This window comes from Nilaparvata lugens, chromosome 12, assembly GCF_014356525.2.
Source record: "Nilaparvata lugens isolate BPH chromosome 12, ASM1435652v1, whole genome shotgun sequence".
Lineage (NCBI taxonomy): Eukaryota > Metazoa > Arthropoda > Insecta > Hemiptera > Delphacidae > Nilaparvata > Nilaparvata lugens.
In genome coordinates, this window is record NC_052515.1 from 1,694,961 (window position 1) to 1,720,337 (window position 25,377).

Consider the following 25,377-nt stretch of genomic DNA (forward strand, 5'->3'; position numbering starts at 1 on the left):
GCCACTGCCTGCCTTAGAGGATAGCTGATACTGGTGTATTTGATGTAGACCTAATATTGATTGTTCATTCTTGTTAAAGATGATCGATTGGTTGAGAAAATATATATATTTTTAATTATTGAATAATGTATCAATTATTGATTAATTATATTTCTTCATTGTTAAGAACCGATCTGGCAACCTTGCGGGGCCAGATAAGGGTAGCGCTATCTGCTTTGTCGAATGATAGACAAGGATAGCAACACCAATGTTGATCAAATACTGCCATTAAAGCATGGATCACTCACTAACACAAGTGCACAGCGGTATTTGTGTACGTGATGACCAATGATCTGATGATTGTAACGCTTTTTTTTCAAGTAATGATACTATAAGTCGAGTATTTCCGAATCTCAGTCTGGTAATGAAGATTGTAGTGTAGTGTTTGAGCGCTGCAGAAAGTTATCAACACCTCCCGGACAGTTCTCACTTTATCAAATAGTTTTCAGAGGCTCAGTTTGAAAAGGTATAAATCATTTTCATTTCCAAATATTATTTTTCATTGATGCTTCTATTTCGCTGCAATTTCAACAACATCTATATAAAATAAATTATCATACCAAATAGCAAATTGTTTTATCTTTTTTTAAGTTCAGTTGTCAGTTACTGAAGATAAAATTAGTAGAATTGATGGTGATGTTGAGAAATCTCTCCATAATAAGAAAACAAAGATATTGTCAAATTTCACTGAAAATTTATTAAAAACTTTAAAACAGAACCATGGTTTCACGTAGTTAACCAACGCATAGTACAGCTGATGATGCGTTGGTTAACTGCGTGAAACCATGGTTCTGTTTTAAAGTTTTTAATAAATTTTCAGTGAAATTTGACAATATCTAAGTTACTGAAGAGTTTTCGAAGAGACTCAGTTTGTTTAAAACGTTATAAATCAAGTTTATGTTCTCCGATGACACGACCCAAATAAATTTCATTTCTCAAATCATGATTCATTTGAACTCTAGAAAATGTTTTTATTTGTCACAGAAACACAAATAATACAGCTTGAAATACAAACAAATTCGAATAAAAAAAGAAGTATTATCAACGTATAATATATTAATATCGGGACACCGAGCTTCGCTCGTTATTTTTATTTATTGATAAACAGAACACAATTCTCTAAAATGATCGTGTTTATACTTCACAGCTGGCTATACGTCATCTTATGAATTTCGGGGATGCGATATTTTGATTTTTCACATACTCACTCGCTCACTCACTTTTTTACTATCCACAGCTGTTTCAGCTAAGGATGAGTAATTATCCTTTCAATGTCGTTCAGCGAGTTTTCTCAAGGATAAGACCTTGTGTAATCGAATCTTTATATCATAAACCTACTATGTTCCAAATTTCGTGAAAATCGTTAGAGCCGTTTTCGAGATCCGTTAAACATAAATAACCAGATATAAAAATAGCCAGATATAAAAATAACCAGATATATAAATACAGAAATTGCTCGCTTCATATAATAGGATTCATCTAATTGAATTGAATCAGTCTAATAGAATTCGAACAAATCATATCATTGGATTACGAGACCAGTTTCGGCGGTTCTTACAAGTTATAGTGAGTATGAGAGAGGCCTGACTGCGCCCTAACTTCGCTCTCTAAGAAAAATAAAGACAGACTATTCTATTCTACATCAGAAACAGATATATTGTGGGTTTCATTCATATTAAGGTGGAATGAAATAGAATGTTGTCGTCAGTTTCACATAATTTATTCAAGCCAAACTTTAGAACAGTTTCAATGCACTTAGAAGCTGGATTCGCATACAACAGCGACAGTGAAAATATGATTTCCACGAGTTTTAATTGGACTATTCTAATGAGTGACTGTGGATAGTCCCATTGAAACTTATGGAAATCATATTTTCACTGTCAACTTTCACTATTGTGTGCAAATCCAGCTTCAATCACGCAATTCGGATGATGCTTTAAGTGTATTGTAACTATTCTAAAGTTTGGCTTAAATAAATTATGTGAAACTGACAAAAATTCTCTTTCATTCCACCTTAATATGAATGAATCCCACACTATATCTGTTTTTAGTGTAGAACAGAATAGAATTTCTGTCTTTATTTTTCCTAGAGAGCGAAGTTAGGGCGTAGTCAGGCCTCTCTTATACTCAACTCTCAGTGTAGCCTAAATCGTCAGAAAACCCGAAACCGGTTTGAATTTAATTAGATTGATATTCAATTTGTTCAGATTGTTTAGTTGAATAATATATTTATACCTCGACAAAATTATTCTACCTTTTATTTTTATTCGAATTTGTTTGTATATCAAACCGTATTGTCTGTGTTTCTGTGACAAATGAAGTTTCTATTCTATTCTCTATTGATTTTAAATAATAATACAAAATAAATTGTGTCAGGTAGTCCGAAAAAACTGTTTTGAAACGGTTATGATGTCCTTTCGTTTGCCTTGGTCTTCTCAATGAACCTTTTACAAGTATAATATCATATTATCATAGAGAATAACTTTGTGATAATATGAATTCAAGGCTAGTTTACGCTCGTGACATTCTCAGCTTATCATAGTACGGAATTCAAATATATACTAATCACGTAACTAAATAGATTTTGATTGTAATGGGAAGTGAATAAATTCGATCCAAACTTGGAATTTCAAGCGTGGAAAATATTGGCAATGTTCAAAAGATGCTCTAAAAATAACAAAATTACTTAGTGCCGGTTACACAAAAGCCGGTTAAATTTTAACCGTGATTATTCCACGAGAACCAATCAGGCGTTTTTAAAAAGACGGCTTTTCTGATTGGTTCTCGTGGAATTAATCACGGTTATAATTTAACCGGCTTTTGTGCAACCGGCACTTAATCTTTCTCAATAAGGCCGTAATCATATAACTAAATATCTTATGATAGTTAAGGGAAGTAGATGAATTCGATCCAAACTTGGATTTTCGAACTATAGTCAGGACACTGTTATAACAATGACAGTGTTTAATTAGCAATGGTATTGCTATCCTTGTCTATCGTTCAACAAAACGGATAGCGCTATCTCTTCCTCGCTTTGCTCTGTTGCCAGATCGTCTGAGAGTAGAGTTAATAATTCATTAGCCAAATATTTTATCTCAATCATGAAAATTCATTTTCAAATTATTGAAAAATATAATTTCTTGCTTAATAAAATATAATTGATAGTTTTAAACGAGAATGAACAGTTAATATAGGTACATCAATAAGCCTGTATCAGCTACCGTCTACAGAAGGCATTGCCAAGACAGAGGATCGGCAACGTTGTTCTACTATCTTTCTCCACTGTCATTATACGGAGATACAGGGAGATAATTGCTATGTTAGCCTAAATAGGCCTAGTTGTTCTAGAATTAACAGTCTTTCAATATTTTTTAGAGCCAGAATCGTTATCAAAGTGATACTTGATGATTTCTATATCATTACAGTTTTGTGCTGTAGTTCCTTGAGTTTCTCCCTCAATATTGTTTCAATGAATTGTGTAGCCTACAATTGCATCAATAGATCAACAAAAAAATGATTGAGGAGTCTTAAGATATTGTCGAAAAATCCGAAGTCCAAATATTTGGAAGAATCCAATGTGGATTTTTTGACAACATCTCAAGTCTCTCTTATAGAAAAGTTCCGCAACATCAATATACACACTACAAACTTAAACAAGAAAATGAATCGAATTATGATTCATATCAAAGGAGTTTTACGCGAACCTTGATGTTGAATACATCATTTGCCATGCAAGAAAAATATTAAACTGTAATAAAACATTGATCGGTCTTATTATATCCTCGTTTTAAAAGTATTGTCATAGAATTAACAATATTTTGTTCTTATCAAATGAAAAGACTGAAATTGTCAAAAATCACAGATTTTATTGAAAGTTGGAAAGACAGGTTTCGGTTGTTACACCATTGTCAATTAATCTTTTATTCGTTTCTCTGTTTATCTTTGAGTATCCGTTTTCTCTGGTATAATTTTACGTCCTCCACACAAGATAGCTCAAAATAATATCATAGAGAAAAAAATAGCATAAGTATATATCCCATGGTATAGGGCGTTTATGTCGCAACTTTTACTGTTATCTCAAGCCGATAGTCCACGCATTTCTTTCCTAAGAAGCTGTGTGACGCTGGTAGTCTCTCATATTGTGCCGTTCATACACTCTCACCTCAACAAAACAGTACAAATCGACAATAATCGACAGTAATCGGCTTGAAATAACAGTAAAAGTTGCCACATAAACGCCCCATACCATGGGATATCTACTTTATGCTATTGTTTCTCTATGATATTGGGCCATATGAATGAAGTTGAGCATATTTTTTTCTCTATGATAATATTGAGCTGGAATAGAAAATTGATCGGCATATCATATCCTTGTTTTACATGTAATAAATATACGACCTCCACAAAAAATAGCTTCATTTAACGTGTGTATTGGAGGCAGTCATGTATGTAAACGCTTTTCTGACAGGAAAATTAAAAATTCCTCTCAACTGTCATCATCATTGGAATCATCATAAGAACATCAACATCATTAGCTTCCTACACAACTTTCCACTTGAGTTGCTGAATTTATTGGAAAATTGTTGGATTTAGGCCCGGTTTCACAAAGTCTGTTAAAATTTAACCGTGATTAATTTTATGAGAACCAATCAGAGAAGCCGTCTTTTCAAGAAGGTCTTCTTAATTTCATGAGAACCAATCAGAGAAGACCTTCTTGGAAAGACGGCTTCTCTGATTGGTTCTCGTGAAATTAATCAGGATTAAAATTTAACCGGCTTTTGTGCAACCGGCCCTTAGTTTTCCTAAAACTAAAACAGGTAAGATAGGTGAGTTTGTGGAGTATGATCTAATCAACAATCTTCACAAAATATTACAAGATACTTTCTCGTTGCATGAGTAACATAAATAATATTCATATAATATTTTTCAAGTACAGAGTACAGGTATTTGAAAGTACCGTTATTTGAGAGTACTTTCAATGGAATAAAAACACTCATATATTGTCAAATTCTACAGTTTTATTTGATACAGGATCATGGCTTCTTTTATTTCATTATGAAACGGTTCTACAATATTGACAGTCGAATACTTTCAATGGGAGAAATTAATTTATTTTAATGATTTTGCAATTTTCATATTCACTTTCAATCATTCACAGGCTCTAAAAGCTCAAAGAGATTGGAAATATTTTGTGTATAATGAGCATTTGGAACTTATAAGCTACATATATATGTGTCGTATATCTGCCATACGCTAAATAATAATAGGTGCCATATTTAGGAATATAGAGGAAATGAGATATTATACCATTTCATTGGTACCATTGTGAACGGGGGAAAAAAGGAAACGAAACCTGCATTACTGTGAACTCAGTCTTTACCAAGCGATAGACGTTTTTGAATATAATTAACTTGAAAGCAAAAGTGTAACTGAAAATCATCTCTATATTCTAGTGAGGTTCAAGTTAAAATTGCAGTACTTGATTAACTTTGGTGTTGCTTACCTTGTCTATCATTCGACAAAGCAGACAACGCTATCCTTCACTAGCTCTGCAACGTTGCCAGATCTTGTAGAAATATAATTAATCAACAGAATATTCAATCTCAACTTTGAATATTCATTATTTGATCATTGAAAAATATACTTCTCGACGAATAAAATATAATTGATTGCTTTGAACAAGAATGGTCAGTTAATATCACATCAAATATACCGGTATAAGATATCTTCTATAGGAGGCAGTGGCAAGGCAGAGATTCGGCAATGCTATTTTTCTATCTTTCTCTACTGCCATTATAAAGTGGACCTCACTATAGTGAAAACCTAAATTCTTCTTACTATAGCTATAAACAGTAGTATACAGTTTAGTTTTGTGCCCTGATAGAGCTTGTCAGAAATTTTTGAATATTGAATGTGCCCTCATTACCCTGAGTCTGATTGCCGTTATATTTATTCAAAAATATACATAGAATACACCTGCACTTTATATCATAGAATGGGCGTTTTAAACTGAGCATGCGGGAGCTTCTAACTGAAATCAGAAGTCGGGAGTTGATCGATATTATTTAAAAATCATGTTTGAATATCATATCCTTCAATAGCCTATAAGAGTTATACTATTGGGTATATTATAGTATTAATACCGTAGTAGTTTAGTATTGAATAATAATAATATCGAGTGACCTGGCTGGCTCAGGTCTGGTGTCAGAGTTTTCAGGTCGCAACTGATCAATTTCAGGGCCTCTGACATGACCTAACGACTGCTTTTTAGGCAGCCGGGACCGACGGCTTAACGTGTCCAGCCGAAACAAGTATTGAATCAAATCAAATCTCTATTCGTCCCAAAAACATAATTACAATGACAAGTTATCAGTTGCATTCTTTATTCTTCATTGATTGATACAACAAGTACATCATCCAAAATGATAGGGAGAGAAAAAATAAGGTAACCTTGTGCTATTCTTCTCCCAAATTCAGAAAAGGTTACACGTAGTCCGAAATCGGTTAAGTCTTGTAGTTGTTGTTCACTTCACAAAATTTTCAGTTCTTAATTATTTTCACAAAGTAATTTTTTAAATTTAGATGCTTCAAAACCAAACATAGAAGAAAAATTTCACATTATTATCACTACAATAGGAAATATTCACATATTATAGTATTCCGAGCGGGTTCTTCATCTTGAGGGATTTACTATAATAGTCAACCGCACGAAAATAGTCTGATGGAAATTGGAACGGATGAGTGCAATGTTGCCAAATAAGAGTTGATCGACGTTGGCTACAGCTGATTATAAATGGGATTCAATTAATATGTTTATGATACACCTGACGAATTGGCAACGTCTATGTGTGCGAGGGGATGAGGAGGTACTCAACCGTCGATCGAACTATTTACCTGCGGTTGACTATAGTTATTACTTCTAGTAATTCAAAAAAATCAGCTAATAGTTGCAGTGATAGTAGTTTTAAATTTTCTGCTAAAAATTTTCAAGTTTATTTCAATATTATTGAAACTTTCGGATTGTTTAGTGTTATTTCTGGCTCTTATCAACCCTTCGAAATTCAAAATTCATCAGTCATATCTCGAATACGTATTCTCTGAGTGTTAATCTTTGGTGAAAACAGAAATTTTAAACTTAACCTCACTTTGGACTATTTATGTGCCAAAATCAAGAAATTGAAGAAGTTTTGGGCAATTGCCTGTTTCTCTTTCCAAATATCGTGTTTGTGACTGTTCTAATAAATAAATAAATTTTGGTGATTTTTGCAGATGTTGACAGCCACATTACTAGTTCTTGCATTGATTTCCTGCAATGGAATGGTATCGGCCAGTCCAGCTTTGGGGCATCTCGACATCAGCAGAGAAGTGTTTGCTTCCGGTGAATACAAGTTCAGGTCATGTGGAAACCATCTCTACAAGCTCATGTCTTTGGTGTGCAGTCACAGTGATGCAGTCGAAAACAAATCTGTTCTAGGTAAACAAAGCAATCCGTATTTTTAATCTATATATATAAAAGCGAAATGGCACTCACTCACTGACTGACTGACTCACTCACTCACTCGCAGAACTAAAAAATCTACCGGACCAAAAACGTTCAAATTTGGTAGGTATGTTCAGTTGGCCCTTTAGAGGCGCACTAAGAAATCTTTTGGCGATATTTTAACTCTAAGGGTGGTTTTTAAGGGTTTAAAGTTCGTCTTTTAGCATGTATATTCTTCTTATTCCAATACCTTAAAATTATAATTGAAATGTCCATACCATATGTTAATATAGAACTGTAATCTAGATAGAGTACCTCTTCGAAACAGTTGTTAACTGGCAACTAAATTAATAATTTTGTCAGGTTGGCATTAAGTTGAGTTGACTTTGTTAGGTTGGCACCAAGTTGAAGATTGAAATGCATTTATCCAGGACCTCCTAAATACCAATTTATCCAGTACCTCCTAAATACCTATTTAGAAGTTCCTGATTTATCGCGGAAAAATTGATTGGGCACTGCTACTTCAATCAGAGCTATTCCTGGGAATATTATATTACTAGCAGTCTGGCTCGCTTCGCTCGCCATATCCGTTTAGCCAGACATTTAGTCTGGACCTCCAACTGGATCGTCCTAACATATGTTAAAAATTCTGAAATGAAAAATGCAGGTGAGCGAAGCGAGCCTGCTTATCTCATTCTTGGACGATCCAGTGGGTGGTCCAGGGGGCGGAGCCACTACCTCCTTAAACAAAGCCGTAGTGCGTTCGTGTGGCGTCAGCACAGGTAGGGCTCCTACACCAATAAAAACTCTAGCTGATATAGATCAGCTGAAACCAACGAATTTTTATTGGTGTAGGAGCCCCACCTGTGCTGACGTAACACGAATGCACTACGGCTTTGTTTACGGAGGTAGTGGCGGAGCCCCCTTGCTAGACGGATATGACGAGCGAAGCGAGCCTGACGGCCAGTACTTGATATTTTTGACGTAGTTCTATAGTGAGGTCCACGTTATAATGGCAGTAGAGAAAGATAGTAGAACAATGTTGCCAATAAGTTTTCATAATATGTGAAATTTGTTGCATAATTGGCTGTTGTACTGTAATTTATTATAGATTCGTGTATGAACCAGAATGTATTGTAACTTACTTGAATAAATTTGAAAATAAATTTGAATTTGAAATAAAAATCCTCTGTCTTGTCAATGCCTTCTATAGACGGTAGCTGATACAGGTTTATTGATGTACCATATTAACTGTTCATTCCCGTTTATAATCTACAATTTATTACCTTATTTTATTAGGCAATAAATTACATTTTTCATTAATTTCATAATGTATGTTCATAATTAAGATGAAATATTTTGTTAATTGATTATCAATTCAACGATCTGGCAACAGAGCAAAGCGAGAAAGAGACAGCGATATCCGCTTTGTTGAATGATAGACAAGGATAGCAAAACCATTGCTAAAATCAAACACTGCCATTATAACGTGGACCTGACAGTAGCAGTTCTCGTAGATTTATAGATATGAGAGGATCTGCGTATATATTTACCAAACTTGAATATATTTTGTAGATCAGTTCTTGAATAAATAATTTAACAGGATAATACCGCAACTCGTAAAAAAATACAGTTCTCATTTGAGAATTATTGCAGATTTCGTGATATCTAGCCCTTGTTTTACATTTACAGTATTTGGAAGAATCAGAGAATAGACAACAATAAAAAAATCTGGTGTGGCGTACTCACACAACTTTCCTTGCCGTTATGAAAATTGATCACCTGACGCTAGTGTTCACGCGCATCTCAAGTCTACTATTCAAAGATCTAAGCCAGCTGGTGACAGGACAATAACGCACGAAGTCTGCTATCTCTTCATAGTGAATGATTCAATAGAATCAACAGTTTGCGATTGAAATAATAACATTTTCTCGAATTTCGAGCTTATTTTAAATTTTAGGTGAAAATGTTACTGAACATTAATTGTAGAGATTTTCATGCTGAATCTTTTCCACTTGAAATTTTTGTTTAAATTGTATTATGAAGCCTGAGAATCTTAAATCAAACTTTGCATAGATGGGGCGGAGCTCCTGGAATTTTTACAGAGCAATACTTTCCTTACCTATGGTAATAGGGCAAGGAAAGTAAAAAGTAGTGGAAGCCCGCTGAACGAGCATCTCAAATACCTCAGCTACAATTGTGAATCAAGTTGAGAATTTTCAGGCAATTAACTCTAAAAAAGGTTAGAAAACACGGGAAAACGTTGGTGAAAGGAATATTTTTTATGTATAGGCCTAATTAGCGGAAAGGACCTGAGTATCTGTGTACCAAACTTGAATATCTTATGTAGATTACTTGTTGAAAAAAGCTGGAAAAATTCAGAAAAGCTCAGACTTTGAGCACAATTTTGAGTTTTTCGAATTATTTTCCTGAATTTATAGCTTATTCTCCTTATACTCCTTTGAGTACTACTTATGCCTGCCAAATCAAACTGAGGAGTTCTGGAGGAATTACGGATTTCTCCGATTTTTTTTCGAGTTTAGCCAACCACTGAGGATGTTGCCTTGAGCAACAAAACTATAGTTTGGTTAATTATTATTATTAAACGAAAATCCCATTTAAATGCTGTAAATCACCCCGAACACTTCTGCCACTGCAAATATTGACAATAGGGTAAACAGCTAGATGAAAATTCGATGAGCGCCACTATGCAAATATTATTTTCCTACAGATACCCTGAAAAGTGACCATTTGTGCACTGATTGCAGGCTGCAAAGAATCACTTTTCCGCACTAGTGCGCAAAGTGAGTACTTTGCGTACTCCAGATTTGCAGCATGACAACGCAAAATAGTTAGTAGGTTATATGGAGCACCAGTGCAGCAAAATCAAAATTAAGTTGGTATCAGTGACTGCTGTGGCTGCTATAGTGAGCAGAGGTGAAACGAAGCACAACGCGCTAATTATTACTATTATATATTATAACCAAGGACAGCAACAGCACAGTGCCACCACAGCACACACCACACAGCTGCCTCGCCATTCAAACACTACTACATTATTCAGGCAATTTTACCCATAATTATCCACTTTTCATATTCAATGGTAACTGTAGGAAAAATTTAATGTGAAATACGTGCGCAAAGTTCGTTTGCTGCACTCAAGAAACCATTCCGCCCTCGCCTACGGCTCGGGCGTAAACGTTTTCTTTCGGTGCAGCAAACTGTCACTTTGCGCACTAGTTGCACAAATAACTATTGTCAGCCCGGACATTATATTGTTTGTTAATAAGGCTGTGCAAAGGCTAAAAATAAACTTTTTACTCATGATATTTTCCAAAGTTATACGATTTGTCTATCTTCAAGCTATCAAAATGAAAAAGTTTTCTCGGGAAAACATTTTTCTCCGATCATTACTTTTTGAGATATGAGCGACTGAAGTTTGCATTTTTGGGACAGAACATTTCAAATTCGGTACGATATAAATCCATGTGATTTAGAGGATGGATTCTTCATGGTATTGTTGATTTGGTAAAACAATAATTTTCTGAAAATATCAATTTTTGGAAAAGTTATTCAATTCACTAAAAATAACTCAACTGAAAGTTATTTCTGGTTATTTTTAGTAAATTGAATAACTATCTTAAAAATTGATATTTTCAGAAAATTTTGGTTTTACTATATCAACAATATCGTACCGAATTTGAAATGTTCTGTCCCAAAAATTTAAAATTCAGGCGCTCATATCTCAAAAAGTAATGTTCAGAAAAAAATGTTTTCCCAAGAAAACTTTTTCATTTTGATAGCTTGATGATATACAAATCAAAAAACTTCGAAAAATATCACGAGTAAAAAGTTTATTTTCAGCCTTTGCACAGCCTTAAAGTAGCGTTCATCGAATTTTCATCTAGCTGTTTACCCTGTTGTCAATATTTGCAGTAGCAGAAGTCTTCGGGTGATTTGTTGATTCTTTATCACAAATGACAATGTATTGCTAGGTCCCAATTGCAAGACTCATTGCATAATAACACTACATAATAATGCAAATTTAATCAGAACAGATAATAGCATTAAACTTAAGATTTACAGCATTTAATTGGGATTTTCGTTTAATAATAATAATATTAATTCATTGGCATTTGAAAAATGCAATATCTCAATAAATTCCAAACACAGTTTGGTTTTTAAAATGAATCACATGCAAAATTGACAATATCTACTCTATTCATAACCCTAATATTAAGGGACTATAATCCTTGTGCTCACATATGTATCTCAAAATAAATAAATAAATATGATTGAAGAATTCCTTAATATGTCTGTTTCTAGTGAGTGAATTTCAAATTGTCAATTTCAATTTATAAAAACTGTTTCAAAAAACGTGTTTTTTTTCTGTTGACAACAGGAGAACTGGTACTGTTGGATGAGGAAGAATGGTTACTTCTGAACAAGGACGACGATAGTGAGTTGAACTCGGAGGAGATCGAGAAAAAAGTCGATATTTTCAGGAGAAGTCGACGCGACGAAATAGTCCACAGTTGCTGTAAAAAGGCATGCACTCTCAGAACAGTAGTTTCCTACTGCCCAGTCTTCAAGCGAAAATAAATAATTGTGAATTTTGTGTTGTTTTAATCATGTTGTGAAGCAATATAGTTGGGAAAGATGTATAGCTCCTCATTTATTGATTGCTGGACTGCGTCTTTATTAAAGTGATGTACATTGTTTTTATATAGTTCAAATAAATTCGTGTCTCTGCTAAAGAGTTATGCTGTGGTAGTTGTTTATTCAAATTTTGAGGGTCGTTCCCTAGTAATTAATGTGGCGCCTGGGTTATAAATTTCAAATTTTATATTATCAAATTTTCATATTACTATTTAAATTTCAAAGTCACCATATATTAAGCAATCAGTAAGTGTAGATCTAGACAAAGTTGGCTCATCAACATGAGGCAAATACTGTCAAGAGTAACCTGGGATTATACCATAATAAGGCACGAATTACTATTCGATTTATCATTGTTTATTATTATTTTATTTTAATTCTTGGGAGATCTATGAAAATCAGGGGGATATAAACTAAAAATGGGAAAGTAGATGTGAGTTTCTTAATGGTTATAATTGGAAATTTTTGAAGTTAGAAATAGATTGTTATTCATTCAAACTGGAAGTTCATTAAGAAATCAAAAACTGAATTAGTAAGTGGGTTATCAAGTAATCATATAGTTGCAATAATTACGAGATATAGGGATGATCACATGAAGTAGGTTGGATATAAATAGTTGATGTGGCGATTAGAATTGATTAGTCATTTTAGAGAAATGTGTGTTTTTTATTCTGTGCAAATTAGTAAGTAATTTTTATGTTGATAATTAGGAATTATGGTTATCAGTATTCATTTTTGAAATAATGGGGTGAAAGATACAGTGTAGCCTATTATTGATTTGAAGTATGAACGGAATATTTGAATTATTAGGTACTGTAGGTAGTTTATGTAGCATACCAGTGGCAACAACAACATAGTTATAAGTTTATTTTGTAGACTCCTGCAGATCTGGATACCTGTCTCAAGTAATAGTTATAGGTAGTTTAGTCTAGTAGTAATTGCTTTTGAATTGACCGCATGTCAAGAGTTTGCTAATTTTAGAAATACATAGTTAGGAATATACAAGTGTAGCAGTTGATTGGGGTTTTATCTCAAGTTTTAAATATAGGATACTTTCCACGGCAACTAAGAATAACTTTCATAGTAAAGGTTTAGAATAGGAGACTGCAGTCAAGAGTTAGTGAAAGTGACTGACAAGTCAATTGTTGAGATAGAGAAGAAGGGGTGCGAAAGTGAAAGGGAGGATTGTCTGGCCGATGGGGGAGTGTGAGCTAGCTGGTAGTAAACAAACAATGACTGCTCGCTTATAGTAGTACCAAACAATAAACAGATGTTCTGGCAGTTCGAAGACGTGGGGGAATTTCTTGGGTGATGTAATGTTATTTATATCATATATTGAATAATAATATGGGTGGTGGATTCATGGAGGATCGGCAGCCTTGATTGTGGGTTGATTAGTTTGTGCTTTCCTCCCCTTCCTCCTCTCCAAAAGAGGCAAGATAACCTTTCTCCCTCACCCCTCCTTCATCCTCACCATTTATCTTTCAACCCAGCACTTCAAGAAGCGTGCTCGAGAAGTCAACAACGTTTCGTTCTGTGGCGTTTGAGTTGAATGCAATTACCTTGTTCCATTTCATGATATATGTACAATATCATATAGGCCTACACATGAAGGCAGGATATCACCAGTAACTTCTACACTCGAGATATACAGTCCACTTCCTTGCCAGTTCCAAGGTTAGTGCAAATTGATAGACTTCCTTTTGGGGCTGTCGATGTTTTCGTGAATTAAATCTTAACTGTACCCCAATCCATAGGTTTGGGGACAGGACGGGATCACCACATGGTCCTACCAGGCCTGGGATATGTTCTATTTCCAAGAGATTTATTTTTCAATTTAAATTTCAATTTGTTAATAGTGGAGTTACTTGTTGATACATGCACTGATATCCATGTTAAATCCAGTTACAAAGTTCCTTTCCAAATCTCCTTGTTTATCTAATCAGTTACTTAGTTACAATGGCAAGCCCACAAGCCTTGCTTACTATTCGTGTGAAGAAGAAAGAAACTTTGTTTAGCAGTGTTCAACAAGCTTATGACTTGTTGAAGGACATCAATGATCCTAAAATTCAATCTCAATTTTTGATAAGAAGCATATCTATTGAAAATGCTGTGAAAGAATATTCTGCACTCTTAGATGAAATCAATGAATTATCTATTCAAGTTGAACCTACTGAAGAACCTGAATATCAATCACTTACCGCTATTAATAATTTATCCTGTGCAATAATGAATGCTCGTGATAAATTGAATCAAATTAAAAATGAGAAACCGAAGGAGAAAAGTGAACCCTCAACCTCAACCTCTCTTTCTCCCCATTTGAACATGATATTACCTCCGACTGAAATAAAACCGTTTGATGACTCTGATATTTCAGACTGGCCTAGATTCAAAAATATCTCTTCATCATTGATTGTGGATGATAAATATTATTCTCCTGTTCATAAATCTCATATTTTGCATAATTTGTTGAAAGGCGAAGCAGCTAGAGTAGTAAAATCTTTTCAGATAAGTAGTGATTTTGATTTGGCATGGAAAACTCTATGCAAGCGTTATGAAAGTGATAGGGTGCTAGCTAACTACTACGTAAATGAGATTTTGAAAACTAGTTCAATCCCATTTAAACCTTCGTTACAATCGCTTCAAGATTTTCTTGTTAAAGTAGGTGATAGTATTACCACTCTGAAATCGTTGAAAGTTCCTGATTTGGCTGATTATATCTTGTACTCATTGGTTATTTGTCAATTAGACAAAATATCACGTGAATCGTTTGAGCTCGAGGTAGCTGATAAGAGCTTTCCTTCTTGTCAACATTCGTGATGATATATATCACGACGATTTTCTCACAGGTGCTAATTCGTTGGAAGAAATCTGTGAAATAAAATCACAACTTTGTAATCTTCTAAACTGTGCTCATATCAAGTTGAATAAATGGAGCAGTAATTCTCCTGAGTTCTTGGATTTGATTCATTCTGAAGACACTCAAGTACCACTTCATATCAGTGATGAGTAGGGATGGGTATCAAAAGACAAAACATCAATGTTTTTTTCACCTTAACATCGATAAGTGAAAAACATCGACGCATCGCCGTACATTTAAGGATGATACTACAAAGACTATTATACAGAGTATTTCAGAAGTAGTGTCAAACATTCTAGGGTATTGTTCCTGGATGATAGGAGACTGCAAATGTCGTATTTGAAGTATCCAAAACTCAGCGGTTATCCTTATAGCTACCATTTTCTTTTTTTCACTTAGGAATTTTTATTTCAAAATTAAATAATTTTGAATAAATAAATACTCAAAAGCATCAGAGACTATGAATGAATAGATTTGTATTAGTATTAATAAAGTGAAAATGATACAATGTACAGTATATGATACTTTACACTTATTCTTGATAAAACAGGGTGAAATCAATTTAATTGAGCCCACAACACTTCTGTTAATAAGCTTACAGAGTATTAGTTTATTATTTTGTATAGATATAACTCAATTATTTTGGAAGTTGATTGATTCATTGGTATATTTTTTTTATAATCTCGAAATACTTAAAAGTAAAAAAAACTTCTAAAGTGACTACAATTTTATCTGGAGCTATTCTTCCAATATTTTAACAGTTACTAACTGGAATTACAGCAATTTTGGACTTGTGGAATTCAGTAACAGTCTTTCGAATAATTGAAGTCAGGTTGTGACTAGAAAGATACATTAACTCTATTATAGGTAGTTTACAAGATTTGTCAACTTCATAGTTAAGTCAGAAACCTCTCGGGATATCCTCGAAGATTCTGTCTGGAATTTTATCCTGAACTAATCTTAGCAATCATTGTTTTATTTAGAAAATGGAAATTATTAAAGTTTTTTTATATGGATATCTACACTCCTTACAATACGAGGACCTCAATTCCAGAGCTAGATCAATTGGTGTTAAACGTATGTTGAGGAAAGCACTTGTAATAAGAAAAATCTGGTGTGGCACACTCACAGAACTTTCCTTGCCGTTATGAAAATTGATCACCTGACGCTAGTGTTCACGCGCATCACAGTCTACTATTATTCAAAGAAATACGCCAGCTGGTGACAGGACAATAACCAGAAGACACACGAAGTCTGCTATCTCTTCATAATGAATATTTTATTCAATAGAATCAACAGTTGCCAACAGTTTGCAATTGAAATAATAACATTTTCTCGAATTTCAAGCTTATTTTCAATTCTAGGTGAAAATGTTACTGATAATTTTTTGTAGAGATTTTCATCCTCAATCTTTTCCACTTGAATTTTTTTGTTTAAATTGTATTTGAAGCTCAGTTACTTGTGAATTAAATGATAGTGCTGAAACAAAATGCTCACTTTGCAACTCAATGAATCATTTGTTATTCAAATGTCCTGCTTTCTTGAAAAGAGATCCAAAAGCTAGGAATGAATTTATTAAATCATTGAGAGTCTGTTTCAATTGTTTCTCCAAATTTCACGCTGTAAACCAATGCAAGTCTTAATCGTTGTGTTATTGTGGCTGAAGGCATAATAAATTACTTCATTATCCTCGTAGTAGTGATAATAGCCGTTCGAATTCTCCTGCTCGTTATCAGAAATCTACTTATAACAACTCTAAAGTTGCTTTGAAATCGAAATCCGTTGATTCAATTACTCAAACTGATAGCACTATGAATGTTGTTGAGAATTCAAATTCTTCTAAGCATTGTGGTATCACTGATAATGTTATTGATAAGTCATCAATTGTTAGTTTAATTCCTAAAACGAGTGTTGTTCTAGGTACTGCTCAAGCAGTTATTAAAAATTCATCTGGTTCGTTTATTGGTGTTCGTTTAATGATTGATTCTGGTAGTACTGCTAATTTCATCACAAAAGATCTTGTTATGAAACTTGGTTTATCTGTTCATGATTGTCATCAAATTTTCTCTGGTTTGAATTCCTCGAGTGTAGGGAATTCTTCTGGTGTTGTGAAATGTTTGTTGAAACCTAAGGGCTCAAATCACCCTCGTCTAGAAGCTGAGGCTTACGTGATTAATAAAATAGTTGGTTAATTGCCCCCTATTTATCTCAGGTTGAAAGTGCAAAATGAGTTGAAAGAATAAAACCTTGCTGATCCTGTGTTCTATGAACAACGTTCCATTGATCTTCTATTGGGATGTCAGTTATTCAACAAAATATTACGTCATCATAGTCAAGTCTCATCTAGTGAAGAGTGTTAGTTTTGCGTGATACCTACCGTGTTGGTGACATTATTTTGGGTGAATTTCCAAATCATTCCGGTCTTCTTAATCAGTCATTGACTGCATTAATGACGTGTCCCACCTCTGAGTACTCGTTGAATAATTTGGTTCATAAGTTTTGGGAAAGTGAAGAAATTCCTAATCATAAATTTCCTAGTCCCGATGATGAGTTTTGTGAGAAACATTTTGCTGAAACTCACACGCGTGATACTGAAGGAAGATATGTTGATCGTCTTTCTTTCAAAGTTGACACTAATCAACTCAAGTTTCATGAATCTCATGATGTTGCTTTAAATCGTTTTCTGTCGTTGGAGCATCGTATGCTGCGTGATGCTTGTTTGAAATCTGGTTGCGTATCATTTATAGAAGAGTATCTTTTTTTGGATCATATGGAAGTTGCTAAAAAACCAGGTAAATATTTTATTCCTTATTTTTGTGTATTCAATCCATCATCACCTACAACAAAGGTTTGTGTTGTATTTGATGGGTCTGCTAAAAAGAGTCTCATTTTGTTGAATCAAGTTCTTCTTTCAGGTCCAAAATTGTTAAATGACATATGTGATGTGTTAACTAGATTCAGACTTCACTCATTCGTATTCACGTGTGATGTTACGAAAATGTATCGTGCCACCCTTGTTGATGAAGAAGATCGTTCTTTCCTTCACATATTGTTTCATAAAGATCCTTCTGATGATATTGTCGTTTATGAGCTCAAAACAATCACATATGATTTGAAACCGTCTGGTTTTCTTGCTCAACGTGCTCTCATTCAACTGGCGAATGATGAAGGAGATAAATTTCTGTTGGCAGCAGCAGCTATTTGTGATGATTTATATCACAACGATTTTCTCACAGATGCTAATTCGTTGGAAGAAATCTGTGAAATAAAATCACAACTTTGTAATCTTCTAAACTGTGCTTATATAAAGTTGAATAAATGGAGCAGTAATTCTCCTGAGTTCTTGGATTTGATTCGTTCTGAAAACACTCAAGTACCACTTCATATCAGTGATGAGCCTAATTCAAATGTGAAAGTTCTTGGCATAATGTGGAACCCAACTACTGATTGTTTTCATATTAAAGTCTCCGTTCCAGAGTTTCAAAAGAAAAACTCTAAGCGCACTGTTCTGTCCGTTATCGCGCGTCTGTATGACCCTCTCGGTTTATAGCTCCAGTAATATTCGAAATGAAATGTTTTTTACAAGAGCTGTGGAAGTTGGACATCGATTGGGATACGCCGATTCCTGTTGACTACAACGAATGCTGGAACGAGCTGATGAGAGAGCTTCCTGCTCTAAGTTCAATTTCAATTCCTCGATGCGTTTATGGTGATGCTTTTTCTTGTCAAATACTTGGGTTTTCCGACGCATCGCAGAAAGGAATCTGTGCTTGTATCTTCTTGAGAGTTGTGTCGTCAGAATCTACGGTGAAATGCTTCCTGTTGAAAGCTAAAACTAAAGTTGCGTCGTTGAAAACTCTGTCTATTCCTCGATTAGAGCTTCAAGCTGCGTTGTTGCTTTCGCGATTGTATGTTTCAGTCCTTCCTTCACTGGAAAAAATCAATCTTCAATCTACGTTTCTGTTCAGTGATTCAACTATTGTTTTATCTTGGTTGCATATACCTCCTTACAAGTTGCAAACGTTTGTTGCAAATCGTGTTGTGAGAATATTAGAGTTGACTAATATTTCAGATTGGAATCACATTGGTACTGATTTCAATATTGCCGACGTTGGATCAAGAGGCCTTTCTCCCCAAAACTTGTGCAATTCGCAAGATTGGTTCAATGCTCCAACGTGGTGTTCTAATTCGTTGTCATGTTGGCCGTTGTCATCTATGACTTACCCTGCTACTGAAATTCTGCCTGATGTGAAACAAAATAAAGGTGTTGTTTTGAATATCACTGAAGAGACTGCTGTTATTCAGATAACACGTTTCTCCTCATACATGAGATTGTTACGTTCCTGTGCTTATGTTTTACGTTTCGTGAATAACTGTAAAGCATCAATTAGTGGTGTCTGTCGTAAATCAGGCGCACTTAGTGTTCAAGAGTTGAAATGTGCACAAATTTATTGTGTTAAAATTGTTCAAAAGTGTCATTTCAATCGTGAACTCGACCTATTGAAAGAGGGTAAACCTTGTGATAAGAGTTTCCAAAAATTGTCTGTATTCTTGGATTGTGATGGTGTGATTCGTGTTGGTGGCAGATTGGTTAATAGTGCTTTAGGATATGAAGCCAAGCATCCTTGTTTGATACATAAAGATAGTCATTTTACTAAACTCCTCATTGAGTATTATCATATTTCTCATCTTCATGCTGGACCAAGAATAGTGCGTGCTCTTATTCAGCGTTATTTTTGGATTGTTGGAGCACACAGTGTTATCAGAAATGTGATTTTCAATTGTACTCGTTGCCGTTTATTCAATGCAACTCCTGTTGCTCCCGTCATGGGTGATCTTCCCAGCTCTCGTGTTGTTCCCAGTGCTCCCTTTCTGAAGGCTGCGGTCGATCTAGCTGGTCCTTTCACTGTCAAAGAGAGTATTCGGCCCAAAGCTCGTACGTACAAGGCATACTTTGCACTGTTTGTCTGTCTGGCAACAAAAGCTTGTCACATTGAGGTGCTTACAAGTCTTTCATCCGAAGAGTTTATTAACACTCTCCATCGTTTTGTTTCTAGGCGTGGATTGCCTAAAGAAATATTCTGTGATCAAGGGACGAATTTCAAAGGTGCTGCGCGACAATTGAAGGAAATTGTTGAATTTCTCAGATCATCAGAAAATCAATCCAACGTCTGTGATGCGATGTCATCTAAAAGCATCCAATTTCGTTTTAATATTCCACATGCTCCTTTCATGAATGGAATCTGTGAGTCTAATATTAAAAATGTGAAATTCCATTTGTTTCGTGAAGTGGGAAATTCGGTCCTAACTATTGTTGAGCTTTCCACTCTGTTGGTGAAAATTGAGGCGATACTCAATTCGAGACCGTTGTATGCGCTCTCTTCATCTCCTGATGACTACGAGGCGCTGACTCCCGGACATTTCCTTGTTCATCGCCCTCTGTTGGCGGTTCCTGAAATTGACGTGAGTGATGTCAACGAGCACAGACTGTCTCGTTGGGAAAAGGTTAATCGCTTCACTCAGAGATTGTGGAAGAGGTGGGAGAGTGAATACCTCCACACTCTTCAACAGAAGAATAAGTGGTTTGAGAGTGACACAAACCTTCAGGTAGGGCAGTTAGTATGGATTAAAGAGGACAATTCATCACCCTTATAATACCCGTTAGGTAGAGTCACCCAATCATAAGTGATGCTAAGGGTGTTGTGCGCTCAGCTCACGTGAAAACTAACTCTGGTGAGTATGTTAGGCCAGTTAGGAAACTTGCCCCCTTACTTCCCTATTAGTTTAACCCACACCCTAAGTTTTCCGTTTTCCTTTCCTATTCCTTTTACCCTTAGTTTTTCCTTTCCTACCGTTCAGTGCTTGTTGTTCTGTTTTTTCTTTTACCTTTAAATTTTAGTTTTGAGTTTATGTTCTTGGAAATGGGGCATTCCAAGGCGGGCGGAGATGGTGGATTCACGGACGATCGGCAGCCTTGATTGTGGGCTGATTAGTTTGCGCTTTCCTCCCCTCCCCCTCACCCAAAGAGGCAAGATAACCTCTCTCCCTCGCCCCTCCTTCATCCTTCCCGTTTATCTTTCCACCCACCACTTCAAGAATAGTGCTCGAGAAGTCAGCATCTTTTTCGTTCCGTGTCTCCTGTTTCCGTGGCATTCGAGTTGAACGTAATTACCTCGTTTCGTTTCGTGATATATGTGCAATATCATATAGGCCTACGCATAAAGACAGGATATCGTCAGCAGTAACCTTCTACACACGAGATACAGTCCACTTCCTCGCCAGTTCCAAGGTTAGTGCAAATTAAAGACTTACTTTTGGGGTTGTCGACGTTTTCGTGAATTAAATCTTAACTGTACTCCAATCCATAGGTTTGGGGACAGGACGGGATTACCAAATAGGTAAATATTTCACTTTAAATATGTTATCTTTCCTCTATGCTTCTACTAACTCTCATTTTCTAACACTCTCCCTATTCAACTCACGCTCTCTCCTACTCATTCCTTATTCCTCTCTCATTTTTCTTCTCCACTCATTCTATCTCTGTCTCTTATCCCTTCATCCCACTTCAATTTCCTGCCTTCATAAGAAAGAATACAAAATATTATTGCCATATTGTATTAAGACTACGCTTACCTTCTCACTCTCTATTATTACTCTTCTCTTATCTTCACTATTCCACTGTAGTTGGTTGTCTCTCCCTTTTCCTCCTGCACTACCCTTTCTCACTCACACTCCTTCCCTTCATATCACCTCAATCACTTACCGAACTCCTTCCTTACAAATTCTTTTCCCCACTTCCTACTTCTCTATCCCAGTCCCTACTCACTCCTTCGCCCATCTTCACTTTCACTCCCATTCTTTCTTTATCACCTTCTGTCTTTTTTTCTCCTTCTCTTTATCACTTTCCCTTTTTCTCTCTACCCATCTTCGTCCTCCATCTTACCTGAATTCCTTACCTAACTACTTTCTTACATTATTTTCTTCACTCTTCTATTTCTCTGAAGCATTCCTCTTTATTTTTTCCCATTCACCACATTCTCTCTCTCTCCCTCTTTTGATGTCTTCAACCCTCTTTTGATGGCGCTTGATGTCTTCAACAAGAAGCTGAACGTGCCCGTGACTCTGGCGGATGTCAACCGCTCGCATCGCGTTGGAAGGCGTCAACCACCTCAACAAGGGCAAGCTAAACCCAAGGACCGACCCATCATAGTACGACTCTGCAGCTACCGGACCAGGAAGATGATCTTCGACGCTAAGAGGAAGCTGAAGGGTTCCGGCGTCACCATTCGCGAGGATCTGACTGCGGAGCGTCTCAAGATCCTCAACGCTGCGGCCGACCGTCATGGGCATAGGAATGTCTGGTCATCGGACGGGAGGATCAAGATCTCTATCGGCGAGGGAGGATCCAAGAGGGTCCACACAGTCGAGAGGATGACCGACCTTCAGAAAATAAAGGTAAATTAAATCATTTCAGGATTTGATGACTCAGGTGCCCTTCACTACAATAATAGGAAATTCGTATTAATACATTTCACAGTAGATATACCTTGGCATTTTTCATGAGCTGGCTTTCTGTTCTATAAATGAATCTTTCCACTGCTATTTATGATTATATATGAGGCAATTATTTCAAACTAAGGAGATCCACATTTGTTAATACTGATTAATAATTTATCTTTATATTAATTCCCAAAACTACGTTCAATGCATCAACTACTATACTCCAGAGGGTACTTAGAGAATCATTATCTCTATTCTTACTAATAATTATTACATCTCTTACCAAAATTATCTCCATAATTGATAATTTTCGAAATGCTGAATTTCAAATAAATTGGATGATTAACATATGTTATAGATATGGATGTAATCTATAGGTAAAGATAGTAATCTCCTATATAATGGTATCTTCTACTGTTGCCACAGCTTGAACAATAGAAGCTAATGTGTGAAGAATTATTGATAGAACAGAGGGGTGGGTAGTCTGTTCATATGCTTATATAGGGGCTGTGTTTCATTTAACGTTATCTTAGACATTCATCACTAAACTATTACAGTTCTCAATTTACTACTTTCAAATAAATTGGATGATTAACATATGTTATAGATATGGATGTAATCTATAGGTAAAGATAGTAATCTCCTATATAATGGTATCTTCTACTGTTGCCACAGCTTGAACAATAAAAGCTAATGTGTGAAGAATTATTGATAGAACAGAGGGGTGGGTAGTCTGTTCATATGCTTATATAGGGGCTGTGTTTCATTTAACGTTATCTTAGACATTCATCACTAAACTATTACAGCTCTCAATTTACTACTTTTATCGTTATTGCAACTCCCAATAGTTAATTATACTTCTAATACTATATAATATTTTTCACACTTCACCGTTCAATACTATTTAAAACTCATCTAAAACAGTCTAGCACTTTTTCCATCGTCTCCTCAACTTCTTATTTTTTCTTTCTCGTTTCTCTTCTTGATCTTATATTTATAATGATTACTTGAATATTGTTGTTTGCGATGATAATTATTATTCTTTTCTATTCTTCTTCTTCTTCTTCTTCTTCGTCTTCTTCTTCTTTATCTTCTTTTCTTCTTCTTCTTCTTTTCTTCTTCTTCTTCTTCTTCTTCTTTTCTTCTTCTTCTTCTTCTTCTTCTTCTTCTACTTCTTCTTCTTCTTCTTCTTCTTCTTCTTCTTCTTCTTCTTCTCTTCTTCTTCTTCTTCTTCTTCTTCTTTTCTTCTTCTTCTTCTTCTTCTCTTCTTCTTCTTCTTCTTCTTCTTCTTCTTCTTTTCTTCTTCTTCTTCTCTTCTTCTTCTTCTTCTTCTTCTTCTTCTTCTTCTTCTTCTTCTTCTTCTTCTTCTCTTCTTCTTCTTCTTCTTCTTCTTCTTCTTCTTCTTCTTCTTCTTCTTCTTCTTCTTCTTCTTCTTCTTCTTCTTCTTCTTCTTCTTCTTCTTCTTCTTCTTCTTCTTCTTCTTCTTCTCTTCTTCTTCTTCTTCTTCTTCTTCTTCTTCTTCTTCTTCTTCTTCTTCTCTTTCTTTTTCTTTTCTTCTTTTTCTTCTCTCCTTGATTAATTCAAGATCACAATACGATGTTCTATTTCTTATTCTATAGTTCAGTTTCATAAGTTCTTCGCAATTTGTGCACATTCCTTCTTTCTCTTCTTTTCTTCCCTATTATTATCATTATTTTCCCTGTGATTTTTCCACTAGCTATCCAGCATGTTCAAATGTTTATTTCTCTTTCTATATCTATTTATCTTTGAGAGACTACACAATAGATACAATACACAATAGACTACACAATAGACACAATAGATAGAAGTATCTTTCCTCTATTGATAACTTTCTTCAAAGATTTTTCGTGTTTCTGCTGGCTTCTTCTTCTCTTTTTCAGTTTTTACTGGATCCCATTTCGCTCTATCTCCACCATGTACACGATCTTCCACTACTGGATTTCATCTCTCTCTGTCTCCACTTGGACTCGATCTTCCACTACTGGATTCCTTCTCGCTCTACCTCCACTTGGACCCGATTCTTCCACTACTGGATACCTACTCGCTCTACCTCCACTTGGACCCGATTCTTCCACTACTGGATACCTACTCGCTCTATCTCCACTTGGACCAGATCTCCCACTACCAGTTCTTTCTCAATCTTATTGTGACCGAGACTCCACACATCTACATCTTATTGTGTTTAGTGAATTTTGAACTAGTGCTTTAAATAGTGAAGGGAGCCGAACTGTCATGGCATACTGAATGCACTCGAATCAAGAGACTTTTTCATTTAGGTTAAGTTTTATCAGTTTCATCCCCATTTCCCCGTCATGTGTCGTTCTGAGGTCGGTTCACGATTGGTCTGCTGCTTCCATGATGCCTCTCACTGACACGTCAGCTCGCTCGCCCTCAAGTAGGTATGATTATTTCAATAATAGTAATAATGACGCAGGTATGTTTCTAGCAAATAAGCTCCACTCTTTCAAAAACTTTTCAAGGCTGCTCACCTTAACGTACAATCCCTCAGCTGCCACATTGATGAACTCAGAGCAATCTTCCGTTTTCAGGACTTTAATATAATCGGAATTTCCGAATCATTTTTGAAGCCTAGTATTTCATCAAATTTTGTTGCATTGCCTGGATATAATCTTTTCCGGAATGATAGATTAAATAAAGCTTGTGGGGGTGTAGCAATTTATGTGAAAGATGGTATCAAAACAAAAGTTTTAATCACATCTAAACAAGAGTATTGTTCCAGACCAGAGTTTATGCTACTCGAATTATCCTTATCTAGTAATGATAAATTACTCGTTGGTATCTGTTATCGCCCACCAAA

The 25,377-nt window shown here is 35.4% G+C and overlaps 1 protein-coding gene across 2 annotated transcripts; it reads left to right on the forward strand.

The window, feature by feature from the left end:
- The first annotated feature begins 242 nt into the window (after positions 1-242).
- Positions 243-12,137, forward strand: LOC111053538. 2 transcript variants are annotated; one of them, XM_039438629.1, is made up of 3 exons: positions 243-505; positions 7,309-7,513; positions 11,922-12,137. In XM_039438629.1, the coding sequence occupies exons 2-3, from the start codon at positions 7,309-7,311 to the stop codon at positions 12,119-12,121; spliced, it is 405 nt and encodes a 134-aa protein (XP_039294563.1). In that variant the 5' UTR covers positions 243-505; the 3' UTR covers positions 12,122-12,137. The 2 variants fall into 2 exon arrangements, with proteins under 2 accessions (XP_039294563.1, XP_039294562.1); XM_039438628.1 differs by having other exon boundaries at positions 353-500; positions 7,302-7,513.
- The last annotated feature ends 13,240 nt before the right edge of the window (positions 12,138-25,377 follow it).

Coding starts and splice junctions, on each gene's coding strand:
- LOC111053538 (XM_039438629.1), top strand. CDS start 7,309: ATGTTGACAGCCACATTACTAGTTCTTGCATTGATTTCCTGCAATGGA. Junction 7,514..11,921: donor CGAAAACAAATCTGTTCTAG/GTAAACAAAGCA, acceptor TGTTGACAACAG/GAGAACTGGTACTGTTGGAT.